General features: G+C 40.1%; 1 protein-coding gene across 1 annotated transcript in view; it reads left to right on the plus strand.

The window, feature by feature from the left end:
• Window positions 1–18,215, plus strand: part of LOC130575107 (hormonally up-regulated neu tumor-associated kinase-like) — a 72,713-nt gene that overhangs the window by 640 nt on the left and 53,858 nt on the right. Inside the window, exons 2-7 of the mRNA XM_057368793.1 lie at window positions 567–859; window positions 5,316–5,371; window positions 6,535–6,673; window positions 9,775–9,902; window positions 12,079–12,214; window positions 13,711–13,888. Of these exons, the coding sequence (XP_057224776.1) occupies window positions 567–859; window positions 5,316–5,371; window positions 6,535–6,673; window positions 9,775–9,902; window positions 12,079–12,214; window positions 13,711–13,888 (930 nt within the window). The remainder of the gene's footprint in view (window positions 1–566; window positions 860–5,315; window positions 5,372–6,534; window positions 6,674–9,774; window positions 9,903–12,078; window positions 12,215–13,710; window positions 13,889–18,215) is intronic.

Below are 18,215 nucleotides of genomic sequence, written 5' to 3' on the forward strand. Positions count from 1 at the left end.
ACAGAAAATATTTATATGTCAGGACACAGATAGTATCTGTTATCTCTGGCTCAGTTGGTGTACAATAACATACCGCTAGACACAAGTGTAGAAAGGTGGGTTACTCTCAAGACACTTTTTGAGTTTTACTTTTCTTGTGGCTTTAGTAGTTTCACTGTCTGACYAGCTCACCAAACTGCAAAGAGTCCAATCCCAGCCCATTATAGCCAGTATCTGGAATGGCTTTCAGCTTAAGTCAGAAGTAAGCATGTTAGAAAAAAATGTGGTACATTTCAGATGTGGTTACCAGTCAAGCATGCAGGGATTTTTGCCTTTCAGAATATTTCATATGTGTATCTTTGTTAATGAAATGAGAGGGTCAGATATGACAGACATCAGCCTTCTTRTTTTGGCCTTCAAGAGAAATAAATAACATATTCTTTCATCAGCAATGTCTCCTTCTGTCATACTGATTATCAACACCATGCAAAAAAAAATCTCCCCCATGGCAGCTTACTCCATATCCTTCTGAAAACCAATCCTGTTTGCAAAGCTTGTTGCTAATTTGCAAATATCCCGCTCTTTAGGTAGCCATAAAAGTCATTGACAAGAGGAAAGCCAAGCAGGATTACTATGTTTTAAAGAACATGAAGMGAGAGCCACGGATACACCAGATGATTAAGCACCCCAACATCGTTCGGCTATTTGAGACCTTGGAGACTGACAACTCCTATTACATGGTGATGGAACTGTGCCTCGGTGGGGACCTCCTGGACAGAATTTGTGACAAAAAGAGGCTGGTGGAACAGGATGTAAGGAGATACACCAGGCAAATTCTGTCTGCAGTAGAGCACCTGCATTGCCTGGGAATTGTTCACAGGTGAGATGTTTCTCCTATTTCAAACAGTAAGAAAAGAAAGTGTGCAAGAACATAGGGTGTTTTTCTTCACCAAGATCATTCTATATTTTTCTCATATAAAAAAAAGAGATTGCTGTGTTCTCTCAGCTCATGTTAATAAAGCATTTATTCTCAGCAGTGGTTACCACTGTTACAAGTTATTGCACACTCCTTGGGTGGTAAAGTAGCAACGATACTTATCCCAGGGATAAAAGCTGATCAGAACAACAAACCAATACTTTGCCACAACTTTCTCAGAATAAGTTCATGACAAATGCGTATCTAATTCAAATATTTCAGTGTGGCTATGCATATAAATATTGCTGTCCTTCGATTAGTGACATTATATTGAAATAATACATCACCCAGGACAGACAACAGGACAGAAAACTGAGGAATCACAGCTTATTGCTTGTGAAGAGGACACATCCTGCAGATCCGGATGTGGGACAGGAGATGGCTCTCACAGATCTGGATCTGCAGGATCCAGATCACGGTCACTGACCATCCCTGTTGGCTTTTACATTACAAGGATGGTTCATTACTCCTGTCACTGCTGGAGGAACCTCAGCAGCCCATGCAAGGACAGCTGATCTTCCCCACCACCAGGGATCTTGACATATGCCAAGAGCAGCAGAGTAAGACTTCCATGTTAGCTGGAAGAATAGGCAAGAAGCAGTTTTTCCCACCATTTTCCTGTTTAACTTAATGATTCACAGTCAATCAGATTCTTAATTTTACATGGTAAATGCACTCACCAAGAAAGCCCGCAGGACCTAACTAGTAAWCCAGTTGACTCCATCGTTACAGCAACCATGAAACAAATAAGCTGCAAATGTGATGTCTCAGCATTTACAAGTGCTTTGTGACTTGAAATGCTTGCAATCCAGCACTTCATTATATTGGATTTGTTAATAARGAATGTACAAGAAAGAAATAGTCAGTATCTGATCTAGAGAATTTAAACAAACAACAAAAAAATTAAAAAAAAAAACACCAGAAAATGAACCCAAGGGGCTTCTCCCATTTAGTCCAGGCTGACATCCCTGCCTTTGCTGGTTCCCCAGCTAATCTATTTTACAGCTATTCTGCACTGCTCACGATCATCACATTTATGTTCTTCCCATGAAAACATTCGCCATTAATTTCTCAAGTCCTCTTCCCATCTTTTTGTTTGGAATAATTCGTCACAGTGAGCTGGAGAGTAGCTTGACTTCTTGCCCTACTTCTTTCTTCTTCTGTTSTTTATGCTTTGCTGGAAAAGCTTTGTGAGAGGAAAGAATTCTGCTGCACACCCTGAGAGTAGCCAGGTACAAAGTGGTGTGAGCTCCTCTGGTGACTTAATTTATGATTGAACTGCCCTAACCAAAGGAAAATTCCTTCCTGGCTCTCAAGCACTTTGTCATAGGGTTTATGAAGTTGCATGATCTGGCAGGAGCCCAGTCACAGGTGTAGGTTAAGTGAGCAGTATTTCAATTTGTGACCTGCTGCTTGCTTAGAGATTCAGAGCTGTGGCTTTGACCTCTCACCAGAAGCAGATTGGGAAGGATCTGGAAGGACTTCCCTGCTCAACTCCAGCTGCAGTGATTTATTATAACTCGCTGCAGAGGTTAAACCAATGAGGATAATTGTGGGTGTATCCTCTTCTGGAAAGAAGGCATCAATGTTTCCAGAAAGACGAGMAAAGAAGTAGGAAAGTTACCTCACAAATCCATTCTGGTTTTCCCATCTAAGCACTGAGCAAAGCTCAACTCTTCACTTTCCTTCAACATAAGGAAAGGAGGGATCCCAAGATGCCTGTTGGGAACAGCTGCTGATCCATGAGRAGTGTCCTGGTAGAATGACACCAGGTGTGAGTTCATAAGATAGATAATTGTGCAATACTTCGGTCTATGCCAGGGCCTCCTTTATTTTACAAGAATGGAGGTGTCTGGTGATTGCAAAGTCTCATCCCTAAGTTCATCATTTAGGAATGTGCTAATTTAATTTACTTTTCTCAAAAGTGTCTTATGGGCATTCCTGATTTTTAACCTTGCATGTATCTCAGAACAACAATATTTTCTACTGTTTTAATATTATATTTAATGAAAAAACTGGCCAAATTTGTTGCTGTTTTTAGTCCAAATAGTTAATCTCAACAGAAATTCAACACTATGTTCACASAGCTACTTGGTTTCTTGAGCTTTACTTCTCCAATTCATCACTAAAATCAATGCTGATCCAACAAATCCTCACAGGTTAAATTAAGTTTGAGTTTACATTTCACAGTGAAGGTAGTGACCTTTCTTGTCCATGCAAGATCACAGTTGATCTTTTGCCACAGTTGCCAAAATGACCCAGAAGACGGAGCATTGACTTGCTCCCCCAGCATTTTACTGTGCCAGGTAGAAAAAGGCTCAGGCACAAGATCTGGCTCAGCAGCTCCACAAGCTAACACTCATCAACTGCACTCTGTTTACTATCCCTGCGCCTGCTCTGGACACGGCCAAGCGGTGAGGTAATGCATCTGAGTTTAGAAACCTCAAATAAAGAAGTGTAAACTGAATCCCACTGCCTTGCAACTGGATTGGGAYTGGGATAGCTCATGCGCAGAGTCAGCTACCAACCCTACAGCTGGCSCTTGCTAGGTGACAGTAACTTACTTGTATGAACAGTTCCTAATTTTTCCTGGCTGTTTTTCCTGGATATTTTCCCTTCTCTCATATAAAAATGTCATMTATCCCTTTGAATCCCTACTGGACCAAAGTCCTGGAGAAACATCACAAGCTGGCCTCTAGGCTCTCTCTCTGAAGTCCCGATGGGAATGAGGGGGAAAAACAATCACAGTTTTGCTTAAATTTACAACATTCCTTGGGAAGTTTCCTTCGGGAAAAAAAAGAACAAGATGTATCTTTGATGTAAGATAACTTCTGACATTATGTAAACTTTCATAGTAGCCATTATCAGGTTTTTCAGGCAAGAAAGTCTACATTTCTATTAATTCTGTGAGTAGTCAGCTTAGCCTGCAGAACAGCAGTTGTAGCAGTCAAATAAACCATTATTTAATGGCAGTGAGTAAAAGTCATCAGAGTGCACTGTGGGGTGTTAAATCGGATAGAAATGTCAGATTTGCAGTAACCTGAAATACAAATAATTTTAAAATGTTTTACAAATAGTTTTAAAACATTTCAGTGCACAGGGTTATGACACGGGCAGGCTATAAACAAACTTACCTTGAATCTACCCCCAAGCTTTTGAGCACTGGCTAATTTGCCAYTCCAGAAAACATGTTATTCAAATTAAAAATAATTAAAGAGATATCATTAAAACCATCCCCATTCCCATTCTTAGCTGGGGGCAGCAGAGGGTTTTGAATGTAATGCTGYCCCATCCAGAGCCACAGAGTTAAAAGGATGCTCCCCTAAATCCACCCATCATGATCACCTCCAGACTTCATCCCCTGCAGCAATGCAGTGCTGTACAGTCCATCCAGTCCCTGTTCCTTGCTCCCATCACTCCTGGCTCGTCCTCCTGGTCTCTTCAAGGCCTCTCCAAGGGCTGACAAAAGCACTTCACGACTTCAGCACAGGTGGGAGGGAAATCCACGTTCCTGGAGCTGTTTCTGAAACTTGTTATGTCCCCTTCATGGCCCCTGCAGAACCAAGGGAAGCCCCCAGCAGCAACCTTTGAYGGGACTTAGCAAGGCAGCCCAGGCTCTTGGGCTGGCTCCCAACTCTGAAATTGCACTGGCTGAGGATTCCTCCACGATGAAAAATATTTCAGTTGCCACTTCAGGCACTCCCCACAGTGAGGCATTATTCTGGCTTTTGYTTTTAATTTGGAAATACATAGATGTTCGCTGAATTACCTGAGCCAGCATTTTTCTTGCAGCTTGGATTACGTCCTCCTAGCAGGGTGCAGCTGATACTGCTTGGCCCTTTTTGCATGAACATCACTGAAGATGTCTCCACTTTCAGAGCATSTGTCTCCAGCTCAGCTTTGGTACATGTCCCCTCTTCTGCAAGAAAGGCAAATCTCACTTCCCAGTTCCCTTCTCATCCTTCACATCTCCCAGGCATGATTCACTCGCAAAGAAACCAGAAATGTTCAGCTGTGTTCAGTACTTCCAAAAAGCCAGAACTTTGGTCCAATATGTGCAACTTTTTTACTAAGAAGAAGAAATAAATGCAGTTCATTTTTTAAAAAGTYGGAATCAGTAGAACAAATGATTCCTAAAATTAGTAGTCTATTTAAAATGTATACATGTAAAATATTCCCTGAAATACAGAAAGTTTCCATTTCCCGGACTGAAAGGAAGGAATAAGGATCTTGTTACAATTGTAGGCAGAGCTTTGCAGAACTATTGTTAAAATTTCAATTAAATTGTGTCAAAAACTATCTGCAAATGGTTAGCTGGGACATCAGGCACCCTAAAGTTTGCTTTCTCTCTTAATTTCAGGGACCTAAAAATTGAAAATTTTCTTCTTGATGAGAACAACAACATCAAAATTATTGGTAGGTGCACCGCTATATGTGAAGCATGTTTTCTGCTYTTTKTGTGTGTGTGCAGCTTTCAGAGACATTTCAGCTGCTATTCAAATACCATACTTTTTATAATGAACTTGTGATTATTCCATAAACATATCTGAGCTTTTAGAATAAATAGAAGTTTATGAAGTATAACTTAAYAGATTGTTTATTTGAACTTTAACTGAAACATATTTTTAAGAGAAAAAGGAAAACAGTTTTGCCTATTGTTTTCCCTTGTGTATTGCTGGAGAAGCAAGAAACAATTACAGCTTTTATGTGTAAAAAGCTGTTCCTAGCAGAAGTGATTTGTAGACAAAGAAATAAATCTTCTGGTGTGAAACACAGGTATGGGCACATTAGTTTCTGTTGAGTCATTACTTCAACTAGAGACCTCATCATTTGGTATGTGTTAAAAAAAAAAAAAAAAAAAAAAAAAAAAGACTGTTCTGGTCACTAACAGAAATCTTGCTAGGGCTGTGAAGCAAACATTTATAAAAATGAGAGTATTTGCACCAAGCAGTTAACACAGCTCAGAGAAACATTAATTTTATTCTATGGAAACCTCACAGAAAAATCCCCACAAGGGATGCTAAATCTTAGAGAAGCCACATGTTTAACCCAGTGTTTCCCAAACCTTTAAAAGCTTAACACCTCTGAGAAAAAAAGGTACCAACTCCTCACCCCTGTTTTATAGCCAGGCAGTCCTTTACAATCACACCTTTCTCTTGCCTSCCCCTTGCACACATGCACACACACAGAGAAAAAGGCTGAAGTTAGCACTTCTCCCCCCACATTTACCATGRGCTAAAGCCCACAGCGCTGAGCCCAATCTCGTGGCTCATTAAGCTGTGCTAATGGGGCTGTGTTGCCAGGTTCTTGCAGTCAACAGAGGCAAACCAAAACAATCAAACCAAAATCAACCAGACCAGGCCCACGGCTGGGTAACTTYACTGTAAGTCCTCTGCTAAGTCATGGCATGTTTATTCAAACCCAAATTGGCATCCACAGAGACATCAACAGACATTGAGACATCAGTATGTGCTGCAACTAGCTGCTGGTTTTGTCTTTCTCCTATTTTCAGACAATTGGTAAARTTAAAGTAATTTGAGAAGAGACTAAAACTTTTCCTTTGGTTTTGTGAACATCAGATTTTGGACTGAGCAATACTGCAAGGTTCGAGGGTCTCTCCCAGGAGCTGTTACATACCCAATGTGGAAGTCCAGCTTATGCTGCCCCAGAACTCCTTGCTCATAAGAAATATGGTCCAAAGGTAGATGTCTGGTCCATGTAAGTAGATCTAAAAATGTACTTATTGAAACACTCTCAGCACTGAATGGTTTGGATAAGACCCTGATACAATTTGGTTGGTGACATTCAGGCTTTGGAGCTTTAAAGGTGAAAGCAGAGATATAGCAGAGAAGGGTTGCCAGAAAAACAATTTAAGTATCTTGTAATGTGCCTCCATTGTAAAATATTGGGAAAAAAACCCTGGGTGATCAATTTACATGCTGTTCTGCGGAAACCCTGTGTCAAGAGAAGCCAGCAGAAGGTAGGGCGTTTGCATATGGGAACTTTGGACTTCTTCTAGAAAAATGGACTTTTTCTGTACTGAAAAGTCAGAGAAAGAACTTGTACCTATCAACTCACTCAAACGAATCCCCTCACCCTCCTGTCCTTCTGGCAGGTGGTTTCAACTTATTTACAAATATAACCATAATTTCTTGCAGTATCCTGACTAACAAGTGTTAGAATAAAAATCCAGCTACTGAAGCCAATGATAAACACCCATGAATTTTAAATTACTCACAAGATTTTTAAGAGTAATAATACTTTTTGGTTTAGAAGTGCCACCTCCCATCCCCTCCCCACAAGCATATAGATTTAAAGGATGTTAATGACATGTTTCTGGAATAAATTATCTAAAGAAGTTGTGGATGCCCCATCCCTGGCAGTGCTCAAGGCCAGGCTGTATGGGGCACTGGGCACCCTGTTCTAGTGGAAGGTGTCCCTGCCCATGGCAGGGGGTTGGAACCAGATCATGTTTAAGGTCACTTCCAATCCAAACCACTTTATGATTGTGTTCAACACACAATGCTGGATTTGATCTAAACCACTTCATTCAGGACACATGCAAAAAAAGAAAGGAACGCCTGGATGTACACAGCTGCTCTGAACTGGGATATCACATTTGTCTGTCCATCTGCAAGAATACAGAATCTCCTTGAGGAGTTCTCAGAAACTCGACAAACACTGTGTTCACAAGAAATAAAGTGGTTTGTTTCTGTGGGGTTGCTGGTACCTACATACTGGCATCTGGTTCAGCTGCCTAAAACAGAAGCTTAGTTTTCATATATGCTTAAAAGAGAAAAAGGATTTATATACATATAGTTATAACCTGTTATATATATAGTTATAACATATTATTCTTCTCAAGACCTGCTCTGGCAGACATATTATGTATTTGGGGTTTTAGCTAACCATGATTACTACATAAAGTTAAGGATGAAGGGACACATGCTACTAAACTACTTTTAAGAGTGCTACTCTGAATTTATGTAAACATAGCACAGATTAATGAGGTCTAGAAGATGCTGTCAGCACTTAAATAGGATAATACTGATTTCAYATTTCAGGTATCTGATTGAGGACAAAGTAGCAACCTTAGAACCATTTACTGAGTTCAAAAAGCAAATAACAGGTCAAGGTCTATAAAAAACTTACATATGGCCCTTGGTGAGCACAGAGAAATTATTCATAGCCATAAAGCATATTTAGATTTTAAATTGGAATTTTTCACTTTATCATACTGGGAAAGGGAATTCTGACGGACTAAAATATTAGTTAAAAAGATAAGTTGCTTCTATTGTTGCAAAATAAACAAAGGACTACAGATCAACTGGGCTCTAGCATCAAATTATTTCAGTGCAGTGCAGAAAGACTGACTTTCAGCAGCAGGACCAACAGGGAGTCATTACAGCAGGAATCAGAAAGCCAKTCAGTCAAAAGCACACCCAGACCCAACCAGATTCAACTGCAGTACAGCCAAGACTCCTGGGAGGCAACAGCGAACTGCAGTCCCTGTTTGCCTAATCGTGACTTTGGTGCAGAAGATTTTAAAGGTTCTTTGGAAGACTGCAAAATGATTGGCTTTCATGCATCAGCTGAATTGAGGAAACAGCTGTTGTAGTCAAACAAATCCAGACAGTCCAGTAGGACAGAGGAGAAGCAGCTCATTACAGCTAATAAACTTTCAAGTTTAACATACCATCACATTCCATCTACAATCAACTACCACATGTGTTACTGTTTACTAGCTATAATGGTGTGTAACATTTTAAAAGAGATTTTAGACTGCAGCTCCATCTCATGGTTTCTTGACTCTTTGAACACATTAATACAAATCGTAGTTGAGTACATCACAGATTTGTTTCACACATGTCATCTGCACTAGTGTTCCAACTAGCTCAATTAAATTATAATTGCCTGAATTCCTAAAATTATTATCTCTGTTGAGCTCAGTAGAAAAATTGTAAAGGACTGTTGGAGGGAGCTCTGAGCAGCCTGGTCCAGTGAAAGGTGTCATGTCCACAGCAGAGGGATTGGAACTGCATGGTCTTTAACTGCACGATCCTTCCAACCGAGGCCGCTCTAKGATTCTGTGATCCATTCTATGGCTGCTGTGGAGGTGCAGTTCAGCTGGAAGGAGCAAGGAAGTACCATGGAGAGTGTTCAAGGAAACCTCCCTGTTCACAAACTCAGGACWGCTAAGCAAGTTTTCCAAATGTTGGTACTTCTCCAAACTGAATGGCAARCCTTCACAAAGTTTGCTGATYGCTGCTAGCAGACTATTAGTCTTTYGCAAGAGTTAAAGCTTTAAGTCTTCAGCCAACAACAAACTGTTACCAAACGAAAGCCTTCTAGGCATAAGTCACACCTAATTTAGCAATCTGAGCAAAGCAAGAAGAGCTGAATTACTATTTGGAACAAGATCTATTACATCAGTCCCAGCTCTGTGTTGTCACTCAGCCTCCAAACCAAAATGCTTTTTTCTGATGGGCTGGGTACATTATGCTGTCACTCCAATTAGCTTATTTTTAAAATAAACAGCAGGTTTCCACTTTCAACACTGCAGGCTTTTCAGTCACTCACTGCGCACTCTATTTTATACACACTTCTACAACATTCTTTTCTAGATAAAATGGCATTTGCACAAAGAAAAAAGGTGTAAGATGTGTATTCGGTACAAATTTCTGCTTAGAAGTAATTTGTAATTTGTTCTTGATGCTGAAGGCAACTCTCTGAAAACTGACTCATAGTTTTGTGGGATTTTTAAATAAGTATCTATTAGCATTGTATGGAGCTCTGATGTTTGTCTTTTCCTTTGACAGAGGTGTAAGCATGTTTGCTATGCTAACTGGCACATTGCCCTTCACGGTGGAACCTTTTAATATCAAGCAATTACATCAAAAGATGTTAATGGGAGAAATCAGCCCTATTCCATCAGATATCTCCCCTGGTAAAGCATTTCAATTTTTATAAATACTGATGTAAAAAAGTTCTAACCCATGTAATAAAGTGAGTTTAATAATAATGCAATCTTCTGGAAAATAAGGGTTACATTTTCTAGTTGCTTTGTTTGCATTTAGAAACAAATTTTTTGAGGCTATGACAATATCTCTTTATCTCAGGCTACAAGAAAAGTAACCCTGTTGTCTCTTCAAGAGACCATTATTCTTAGTTCTTATTTACAGGGGGAATAAAATGTACAGTGCTTTTGCATAAGTGGAGCAGCTCTGCAGTAAATGGGAACACTTCCATGTTTAGTATGTCCCATGCTGTGTGACATTCTTTCCTGGTTTTTCCCACAAATAAGTTATCTAAACCTTAGATATTTTTTCCTGAAGACCTTATCTTTTGGCTCCTGGAGAGCCCACAACATTGAGATTATTAAAGAAATGGAAGGGCTATTTTTGTGAAGAGTCTGTTCATATTTTTCATGAGAAAGAACTGAAATGTAAAGTTTTTCAATGAATTTTACWGACAACCTTTAATGAGGTACAGTCAATTAAGACTTTTAGGACAACTCAGACAGGTAGTTCTCAAAAAATTCTAGCCTGAATTAGAATCCRTGACTCTAAATTCCAGAATTCACATTGGTGTATATACGCTCCCAGTCCACAGTCCAAGATTGACTTCCTCAAAGTTAAAAATTCTGCTGGTTTGCAATGATTCCTATAYACCTCTGGCTGTAATCCCTATTTTTCTCTCCACCTGGAGCAGTATTTTCTCTGTTGACTATCATGGGCTTAGGCCCCTTCTCACAGCTGTTTTGGTCCASCTTCACTGACCAAGTCAGAAGGCAGAGCAGAATGAGACTTTTTCTCCAGCTGTCTACCAGCAAGAGTTCAGATCTCCCCATGGCTTTGAGCAGTGTGGCTATGATGTTAGGCAAGAAGGATCCTAGGAASCAGGATTAGCTTCAGTGGCTGCCTGCAGCCAAGCACTGGGAAGCAGCAGACAGTTCCAGACTAAGCTGGCTGGATCTAGTCTGGAGTTACAGTATTAAGATAATGTGATGATTCAATTTCTTTCTGTCCCCTAATAAATGGAATAAGGGTATCTACCATAGCTGTCAAGAATGTCTGTATTTTAGTCTCTTGTTTCTCTTTCTTTGGAGATCAGTTGCCAGATAGCAGCTTCAATTTTGTAGAATCCCTCCATAGCTGCAATTATTATATTTGTAATTTTTCTCATTTATGTTWTTGTTATAGCTTCTACTAATAAATGCATTATCTCTGCTTTTCTGCAAAGCCCACACAGTTAGTGGAAGATTGTGGCTAACTCCATTGTTCTCTTGCCCATTGGGAATTCAGTGAGAAAGGAGCAATAAACCAGCATTGCATACTTTAGATCTAAATTTTTCTGAAGGAGATTGCAAGTGAAAGGAGCAGTATGTTACCGGTTTAATGCTCACTTGCCATTTTGTTCCTTTCAAAACTTCCCCAAGGAATATGGAAAAATTCAGTAAAGTTTTCCCAAGAAGAAAAAAAAAAAAAAAAAAAAAAAAAGAGAGGGACTTTATGCAGTGTTGGAGCTGACTGATTGACATRTAGGAATGTTTGGGATTTCTCCATCCACCTCTAGGGAACCAAAGCACAGCACATCATGTGAGCGCAGGAGTCCCATCCCTCGTCACAGAGAGTTGTATCGATGCAATTGGCTTCTTTGGGTGAGGAACATAACGCCTGGGCACTCAGCGGGCACAGAAGTGCCCCTTCTCAGAGACCTGATGGAATGCTGAGCGAGCACAATGCTGAGATAACTGCTGGTGACACAGGCTGCATTCACTGGGGTGAATCCAGTGAATTAGAACTGAGTTCCAGTACTGTACCTACAGCAGCATCCAAGGTCCCTAGCAGGCATCCCAGCATGGCTTGACCACTGCTGTCCTTGGGGGAAAAGGGTCACCCTGTCCTTGGGGGAAAAGGGTCACCCTGTCCTTGGGGAAAAAGGGTCACCCCATGGGACCACAGAAGACTCAGAGAAAAGCCCTAGAAACTGAATTTTAGCTGAGATTCTTATTATGTGGAGAAGCAGGGCAAGTGCCACATTTCTGAAACAGGGGAAATATGCAGTGGTCAGATAGTGAAATATTACTAGCAAACAAGCTATTTTATTGGAATATTGCACAGGAGCTGTACACTTCATGCAGTCTTTACTTGAGCCAGACCCTGCCAAGAGGCCTGGAGTCAAAGAAGCAATAAAAGACAAATGGTTGAATGAAGGTTTCACCAGGAATACACTGAACACCATTGCCTTTGAGAACAGGTAACAGTTTTGACATCTATCTTCTAYCTTGAGATTTCAGGACTGGGGATTTGGAAGGGAAGTGAGTTTGGATTTTTTGTTTGTTTGTTTTGGAAGATTTTTGTTATCTACTATGGCTGTTCCAAAATTACAGAGTTTTACTTCAGAAAACACCACATCAACACTTCAAACTGTGGGTTAATTATTTTTAAGAGGAAGCATCCTTATAGGACTGTTTCCATCCATTGTATCAATAATTTTGTTGTTAACACGCCTCACAGCTGCCACTGATTTCAGMGTGCTTCTAATTCTTTCCTACAAAACTAGGTCTCACATGCCCACCTGAGGAAATATTTTTATATTACACTGAAGTTCCTGTTATTCTAATAATTTTTATTCTCATCCACTTATTAACTGGTTTTAACTAGTCTCCTTTTTTCTCTTTATATGGCATTTCATGGTTGATGATTATTATAAAAGTTTGAAATAGATATGTGCAATATGATACTTCACATAAATTTGGCCAACTTTCAAGATGTTACTCATTTTTCCTATCGGGAGACTGCAAAGCATACTTTGTATGTCTTTAAATGCTTAAATTCAGTGATAGACTTTTTACATCAGATTCACTGCTGAAAGTAGCTGATAATTGGTCATATATTTTATTCCCAAATTATTCTGCAAAAGTTGGTCTTTTACACTAATTGAAAAAGAGAATAATTTGGCTTGTATAATCTGTATTGGTGTCCAGAGGACTCTTAGCCRATTTTCCTACTATGCTGATCCACTGCCAGTCACAGCCAGAACTGTGAGAAATCTGTGTGCGATTTCTTTGAGAACTTCCTGCTGCTCCTACCTTTGCCTTGCTTCCTTCCCTCAGACATATCTGTGCTTATTTGTACTGAAGTTTGGAAAAAMGTTTTAGGAGTATCATAATCCAAGGCTGATGTGTTTCTACAATGTCTTTACTAGACTTTAWTACTCACAAAAGCCTGTGAGTAAAACAATTATCATTATAACAAAACATGTTCCATTTCACAATCTGATYTATATAAAAATTAGAATCTTATTGTAGTTTCTTTAATTCTCTTTTGTCCTTCAAGATTTTCCTGCCTTTGCCACTTTTCTGTCTTTTTATGCATGCACACTATCTTCCTGGTAATCCATTTARGGCTACTGTACTGAGAACTGAAACACACACACACTTGATAAAAATGAGAAAATGCTTTCCTTAATTTAATTTTTCAAGATTAATCCTGGTGGGTGTCCTTTCAGAGTAATCAATTATATCAACAATAGGATGTTTAATGATGCAGTAACTGAGCCTCAGCCCAGCAGTGAAGTTAGCGTAGCCAGACAAGAGGATTATTGCACAACTGTGTATCATAATTTGCCTATAAAATCAACTTAGCCAACTCCAGCTGCATCACAAGAATTGTGTTGTCTGCTTACTGTGAATTCTGACATTGTGCCTGGTCACATAATTTGTGTTAAAATATTTTTTCCTAATATTTCAGATTTTGCCCCGGTGAATTGAATCCTGTTGTTTTAAACTACATGACAGAAACTATGGAGTTCAGTCTTTCAGAAGTTATCAACATTTTAATAAATAACAGACCCTCTCCTGCCATGGCTTCTTACTGCTTGTTGCTGAAGAAACTGCTCAGGTACCAGAAAGATCGCAAAAGAGCTCAGGTAGGATATTGTGATCATGAGAGGCATAAAAAGCTCCCTGGATTTTTTATGAGGAACAATGCAGCAGCTACAAATCACACATGAAAAAGGGGGTTGTCCATGAAATGGGAAGAAATTCACCAAAAATAATAATGGAATTTCAGATCCAAGTGTAGTCTCAAGAAACCTACATTCTGGCATTCTCAGAGGTAATTAATTTATGAGATTTTTTTATTCCCAGAGATAAATATACCTTTTTTATGACTAACGAATTTTAAAAATGAGCTGCTGGTTGTAATGGGATTGAGAATTGTTTTGTTTTACATATAAGATTACTTTTCCATTGGGAAAAGGAGCATTAGCATCTCAGTGACCTCGCCATCCCTTTCCTTTCTGACTGGTCTGTGAGGGTTTAATCCAAAGTCTGGGGAGGTGAGTGGGAAGCTGTGAAAGCTGTAAAATCTTTTCCCAGTATCTTTTTTTTTTTTTCGTAGTTTTACCACCGTATCTTACGCTCACACTCCAGCTCCAGCTCACTCAGGGACATGGAGTGAGATCAGAGGGGAGAAATATTTTTAAAATAAATTCAAAAAATTATGGTAATCATTGGTAAGGCCACAATTAGTCAAAAAGGCTGTAAGCTTTTCTTTTACAACCGTCTCCACTAARGGGTTCACAGCTCAGCCATAAAAATTTTGCTTCAGGCAGAAACTAGGCAGACAGGAAGCCAAATTCCAGCTTCTAACACACAAGTGCAATGGGAAAAGTTTCAGCTACAAAAACACACACATTAGCGATTAGTCTCCCATTCAAAAGCCTTCACCCTAGAGAAGCTGTATTTTGAGAAGGTCCAGTTGACTCCTCTAGAAATTATTCAGATGAGCTTGAGCAGATCCAGATCTCCATCCCAGCACACAGCCCCAAAGTTGCAACAGTCTGTGCAGTGTCTGCAGACAGAGCCATAACTCAAAAATATGAGCTGGGGAGTGTGTGYGTGTGCATGCTTAGGGAGAGGAGGCTTTTCTTCACATATGTGAATTTTTTCATATTATGATTTTAAGTAGGATCTGCTAAATCATAAGTCACTCAAAAGGACCCATGTTGTGAGGGCTATCGAGCAGCTTTCTAATACCTCTGGATATCAAACTGATTTACAGCCAGCAGAGATCTAGCCTTCAGGCAAGTGGTAGTGTTTCATGTCCTGTATGACCTCTTTCAGCATCCTACCCGGGTGGAAGAGGGAAGTGATCATGTACATAAAGTTGCAAGCTGATTAAGGGTCTGTGATACTTCCTGCCACKCCTGACATCCAAAATGCCCTCTTAAGGCAGAAAGTCAAGCTGAATTCAAGCACAGACCCTTAAAATAGCTTTGATTGCAAATTGATAACACTGAAAATTATTATTTTGAAGTCCTAGTAAATACATCTCCCAGGCAGACTAAAACTTTGGGAAGAACAAGGAGAAAAAGAGGGGAAGTTCAACGAAGGAGTGAGTGACATTTTCTTTCTCTGCGTTGACACTTTTCCAGTTAAAGGTTTAAACCAGACCAGTACTGACTCAAAATAATCTGACCAGTGTACAGCTCAAAACAGTGGTGACTTTCACAAAATCACAGCATCACAGGCYGGCTGAGGCTGGAAGGGATCTCTGGAAGCCATCTGATCCCAAACCTCTGCTCAAATAGGGCCACCTAGAGATGGTGGCTCAGAACCATGTCCAGACAGCTTTTGGTTGTCTCCAAGGATGAACACCAGCATCCCTGGGCAACCAACAGTGCTTGGTCACTCTCACAGTAAAAAAGTGTTTCTCAATGTTCAAAGGGAAATTCCTGCAAGCGCTCCAGTCTCTTAATCATTTCCATGGCCCAGAATTCTGKCCAGTATGTCCATGTCTTGTGCTGAGGAGCCCAGATCTGGACACAACACCGAGCMGAGGGGCAGCATCACCTCCCTCGACCTGCTGGCAAYACTTGTCCTAATGCAGCTCAGGATACCACCAGCCTTCTCTGCAGCAGGGCCACATTTTTGACTCATGGCCAGCTTGGTATTGACCAGGACCTCCAGCTGCTTTCCAGCCCAGTGGTCCCAGCATCTGCTGGTGCCTGGGGTTGCTCTTCCCCAGGAGCAGGACTTTGCTGGACTAAACCCAGCAGGGACATGGCTAAGCATGAGTGTGCACTTTGGGTCTGTTCAATWGTGCCCCATCACCACTCCCCGTTTCTACACTTTCCCCATGTCCCTTTCCATGTAACTCCCAGGTATGTAGTTCTTTCTTCTGGACCCCAAAACAATGCTGATCTGTACATTTCTGCATGGTCAATGTGGGGAGTTCTTAAATTTGCAGACAGACTTTCCCTTTGATGGTTTCACAGGGAAATCACTCACTTTTAGTAGGGCATCTTTGATGAGAACTTGAACTAGAGGCAAAAACTGTATGTATAAATTTGGCAGAGTGGATTCTATCACAAAAAATACGTTTCGAGATCTGTTACTAGGACATACAAATTAGGAAATTAGAAGAGACCAGTTTATACCATCTTTGCATGTTGTTAAAAGTTTGTTTCCTTTTTTGCATGAACACAAAGTTTGTAAATGGTACCTTTAAACTCGTGAACACAAAGCCTACTACTASCACAGTTTAGAGATCATTCTCTTGTCAAAGAGTGTTTGTAAACTCACTGTTTTTTTCCCTAGATAATCATTCTATATAATTTGTTTCTTATTTTTGTCCCTCTATTCCCTCTTACATTATTTTCCATTATGAAAATTAATATTTCTCCCTTGCTAGTAGTTAGGCTCTGCAACTTTTTGCAGTTAATAAAGATCTCTTGATTGTTTGTCATTCAAGCCTTTTTGCACAATTAACCTCTGCAATCACTCCTCCCCAGGAGCTCTTTTAAATCACGTCTATCAGTGCTACCACCTTATACCAGTTTCTTCAACATTCAATATCAGTATTTCCCAGCAAGGCAGGAATTTGGGCAAAAACAGGGAAGAGAGAGAGGAAAGCTGGCCAAGAAATCAAGCTGGGCATTCTTACTCAATCAATGCTCTTATTTTTCCAGTATCCTCTGGCCTGTTCTTTAGCTAAAGCTACTTTATGCACATACTTGCACAATGGCAGAACTTAGCCCTGAGCATATGYGGAGTATATAGGGAAAAGAAAAGAATGCATCTCTTGGATCCCACGGCGGACCCCCACACGGGTGGCATGACGTTTTTGGGCAGAGGCAGGGCCAAAAGCAGCCCCCAGCTTCCCTGGAGAATGGCCCATGCTGCGCTGGCACGGCTCTTGAAAGAGGCAGCTGGAAGGGGAGTATCTTGCAGGGAGGATTCTCTGCTTTGGTCTAAAAGAGGCCAAATTCAACCACCTCTTTGGCAGGCTGTAATGCACTTCTTTGACCACCCAGCCACAGAGAGCTGAAACTGAGGAAGAAGAGTGAGGATTGTTAACTGGATGCAAGGGGGAAATTTCCCACTTCTTATTCATCTTCTTCTTGAGATCCTGATGTTACTAGAGCTTAATTACAACAGCATGGGTATTTGATATTTGCGTTATAAATTATGCCAAGGATATTTCAAAATGCATAGATAGATGCAGTCTCTCTATTCTGTATAAAGCCAACTATTTGCTATTTATTACTAGCAGTGTGTGATCCATCTCTAAATCACATAATTTCCTTTCAGCTCTCCAGATCTTGCAAATGTGTGCATCTGCTTTAACTTTAAGGATATGGATAGTTTCACTGAGCTCAACAAGACAACTCGTGTGTATAAAATTAAAGCAGAAAGTTAGAAATTGCATTTAAATGGGTGCAAATTTAAATCTAAATTATGGAAACAGTTAAGTATCAACTAATAGTCACAGGGAARATGAAGCAACCTGAAAATTAATTGCCATTGATTTGCATTCTTCCTGTCTAGGACCATAAAGATTATTGCATATTTCTGTCTGCCTGTGGAAAGAGATATTTACAGGGAGCAAATATCTATAAAGGGGAAAATTTATGGTAAAAAAATAGTATTTTTGAGCAAATTAGAAACCTCCTTTCCTCTCGGTGACTTGTAGAGAAAGTTGGCATCTGGCTCTTCTGAATATTCTGTCCAAAAAGAACGAAACATATCAAATATCAACACAAACAGAAAAGTAATTGCATTCATGACAATGCCTATGAATAACAAGCAATAAAATACTCTACCAACACAATCAGCCCAAAACATTGCTTGGAATTCAAAGGCATATTCACAAAACAGTGCATTCAACCCATTCCAGGCAGCAGAATATGCTGTGATTTTTCACACAACACCAAGAAAAATACAATTTCCTGGGGAAAAAATTTCAGCAGA

The sequence above is a fragment of the Malurus melanocephalus genome, unplaced genomic scaffold, assembly GCF_030028575.1.
Source record: "Malurus melanocephalus ecotype Western Australia unplaced genomic scaffold, MMel_1.1 scaffold_4, whole genome shotgun sequence".
Classification (NCBI taxonomy): Eukaryota; Metazoa; Chordata; class Aves; order Passeriformes; family Maluridae; genus Malurus; species Malurus melanocephalus.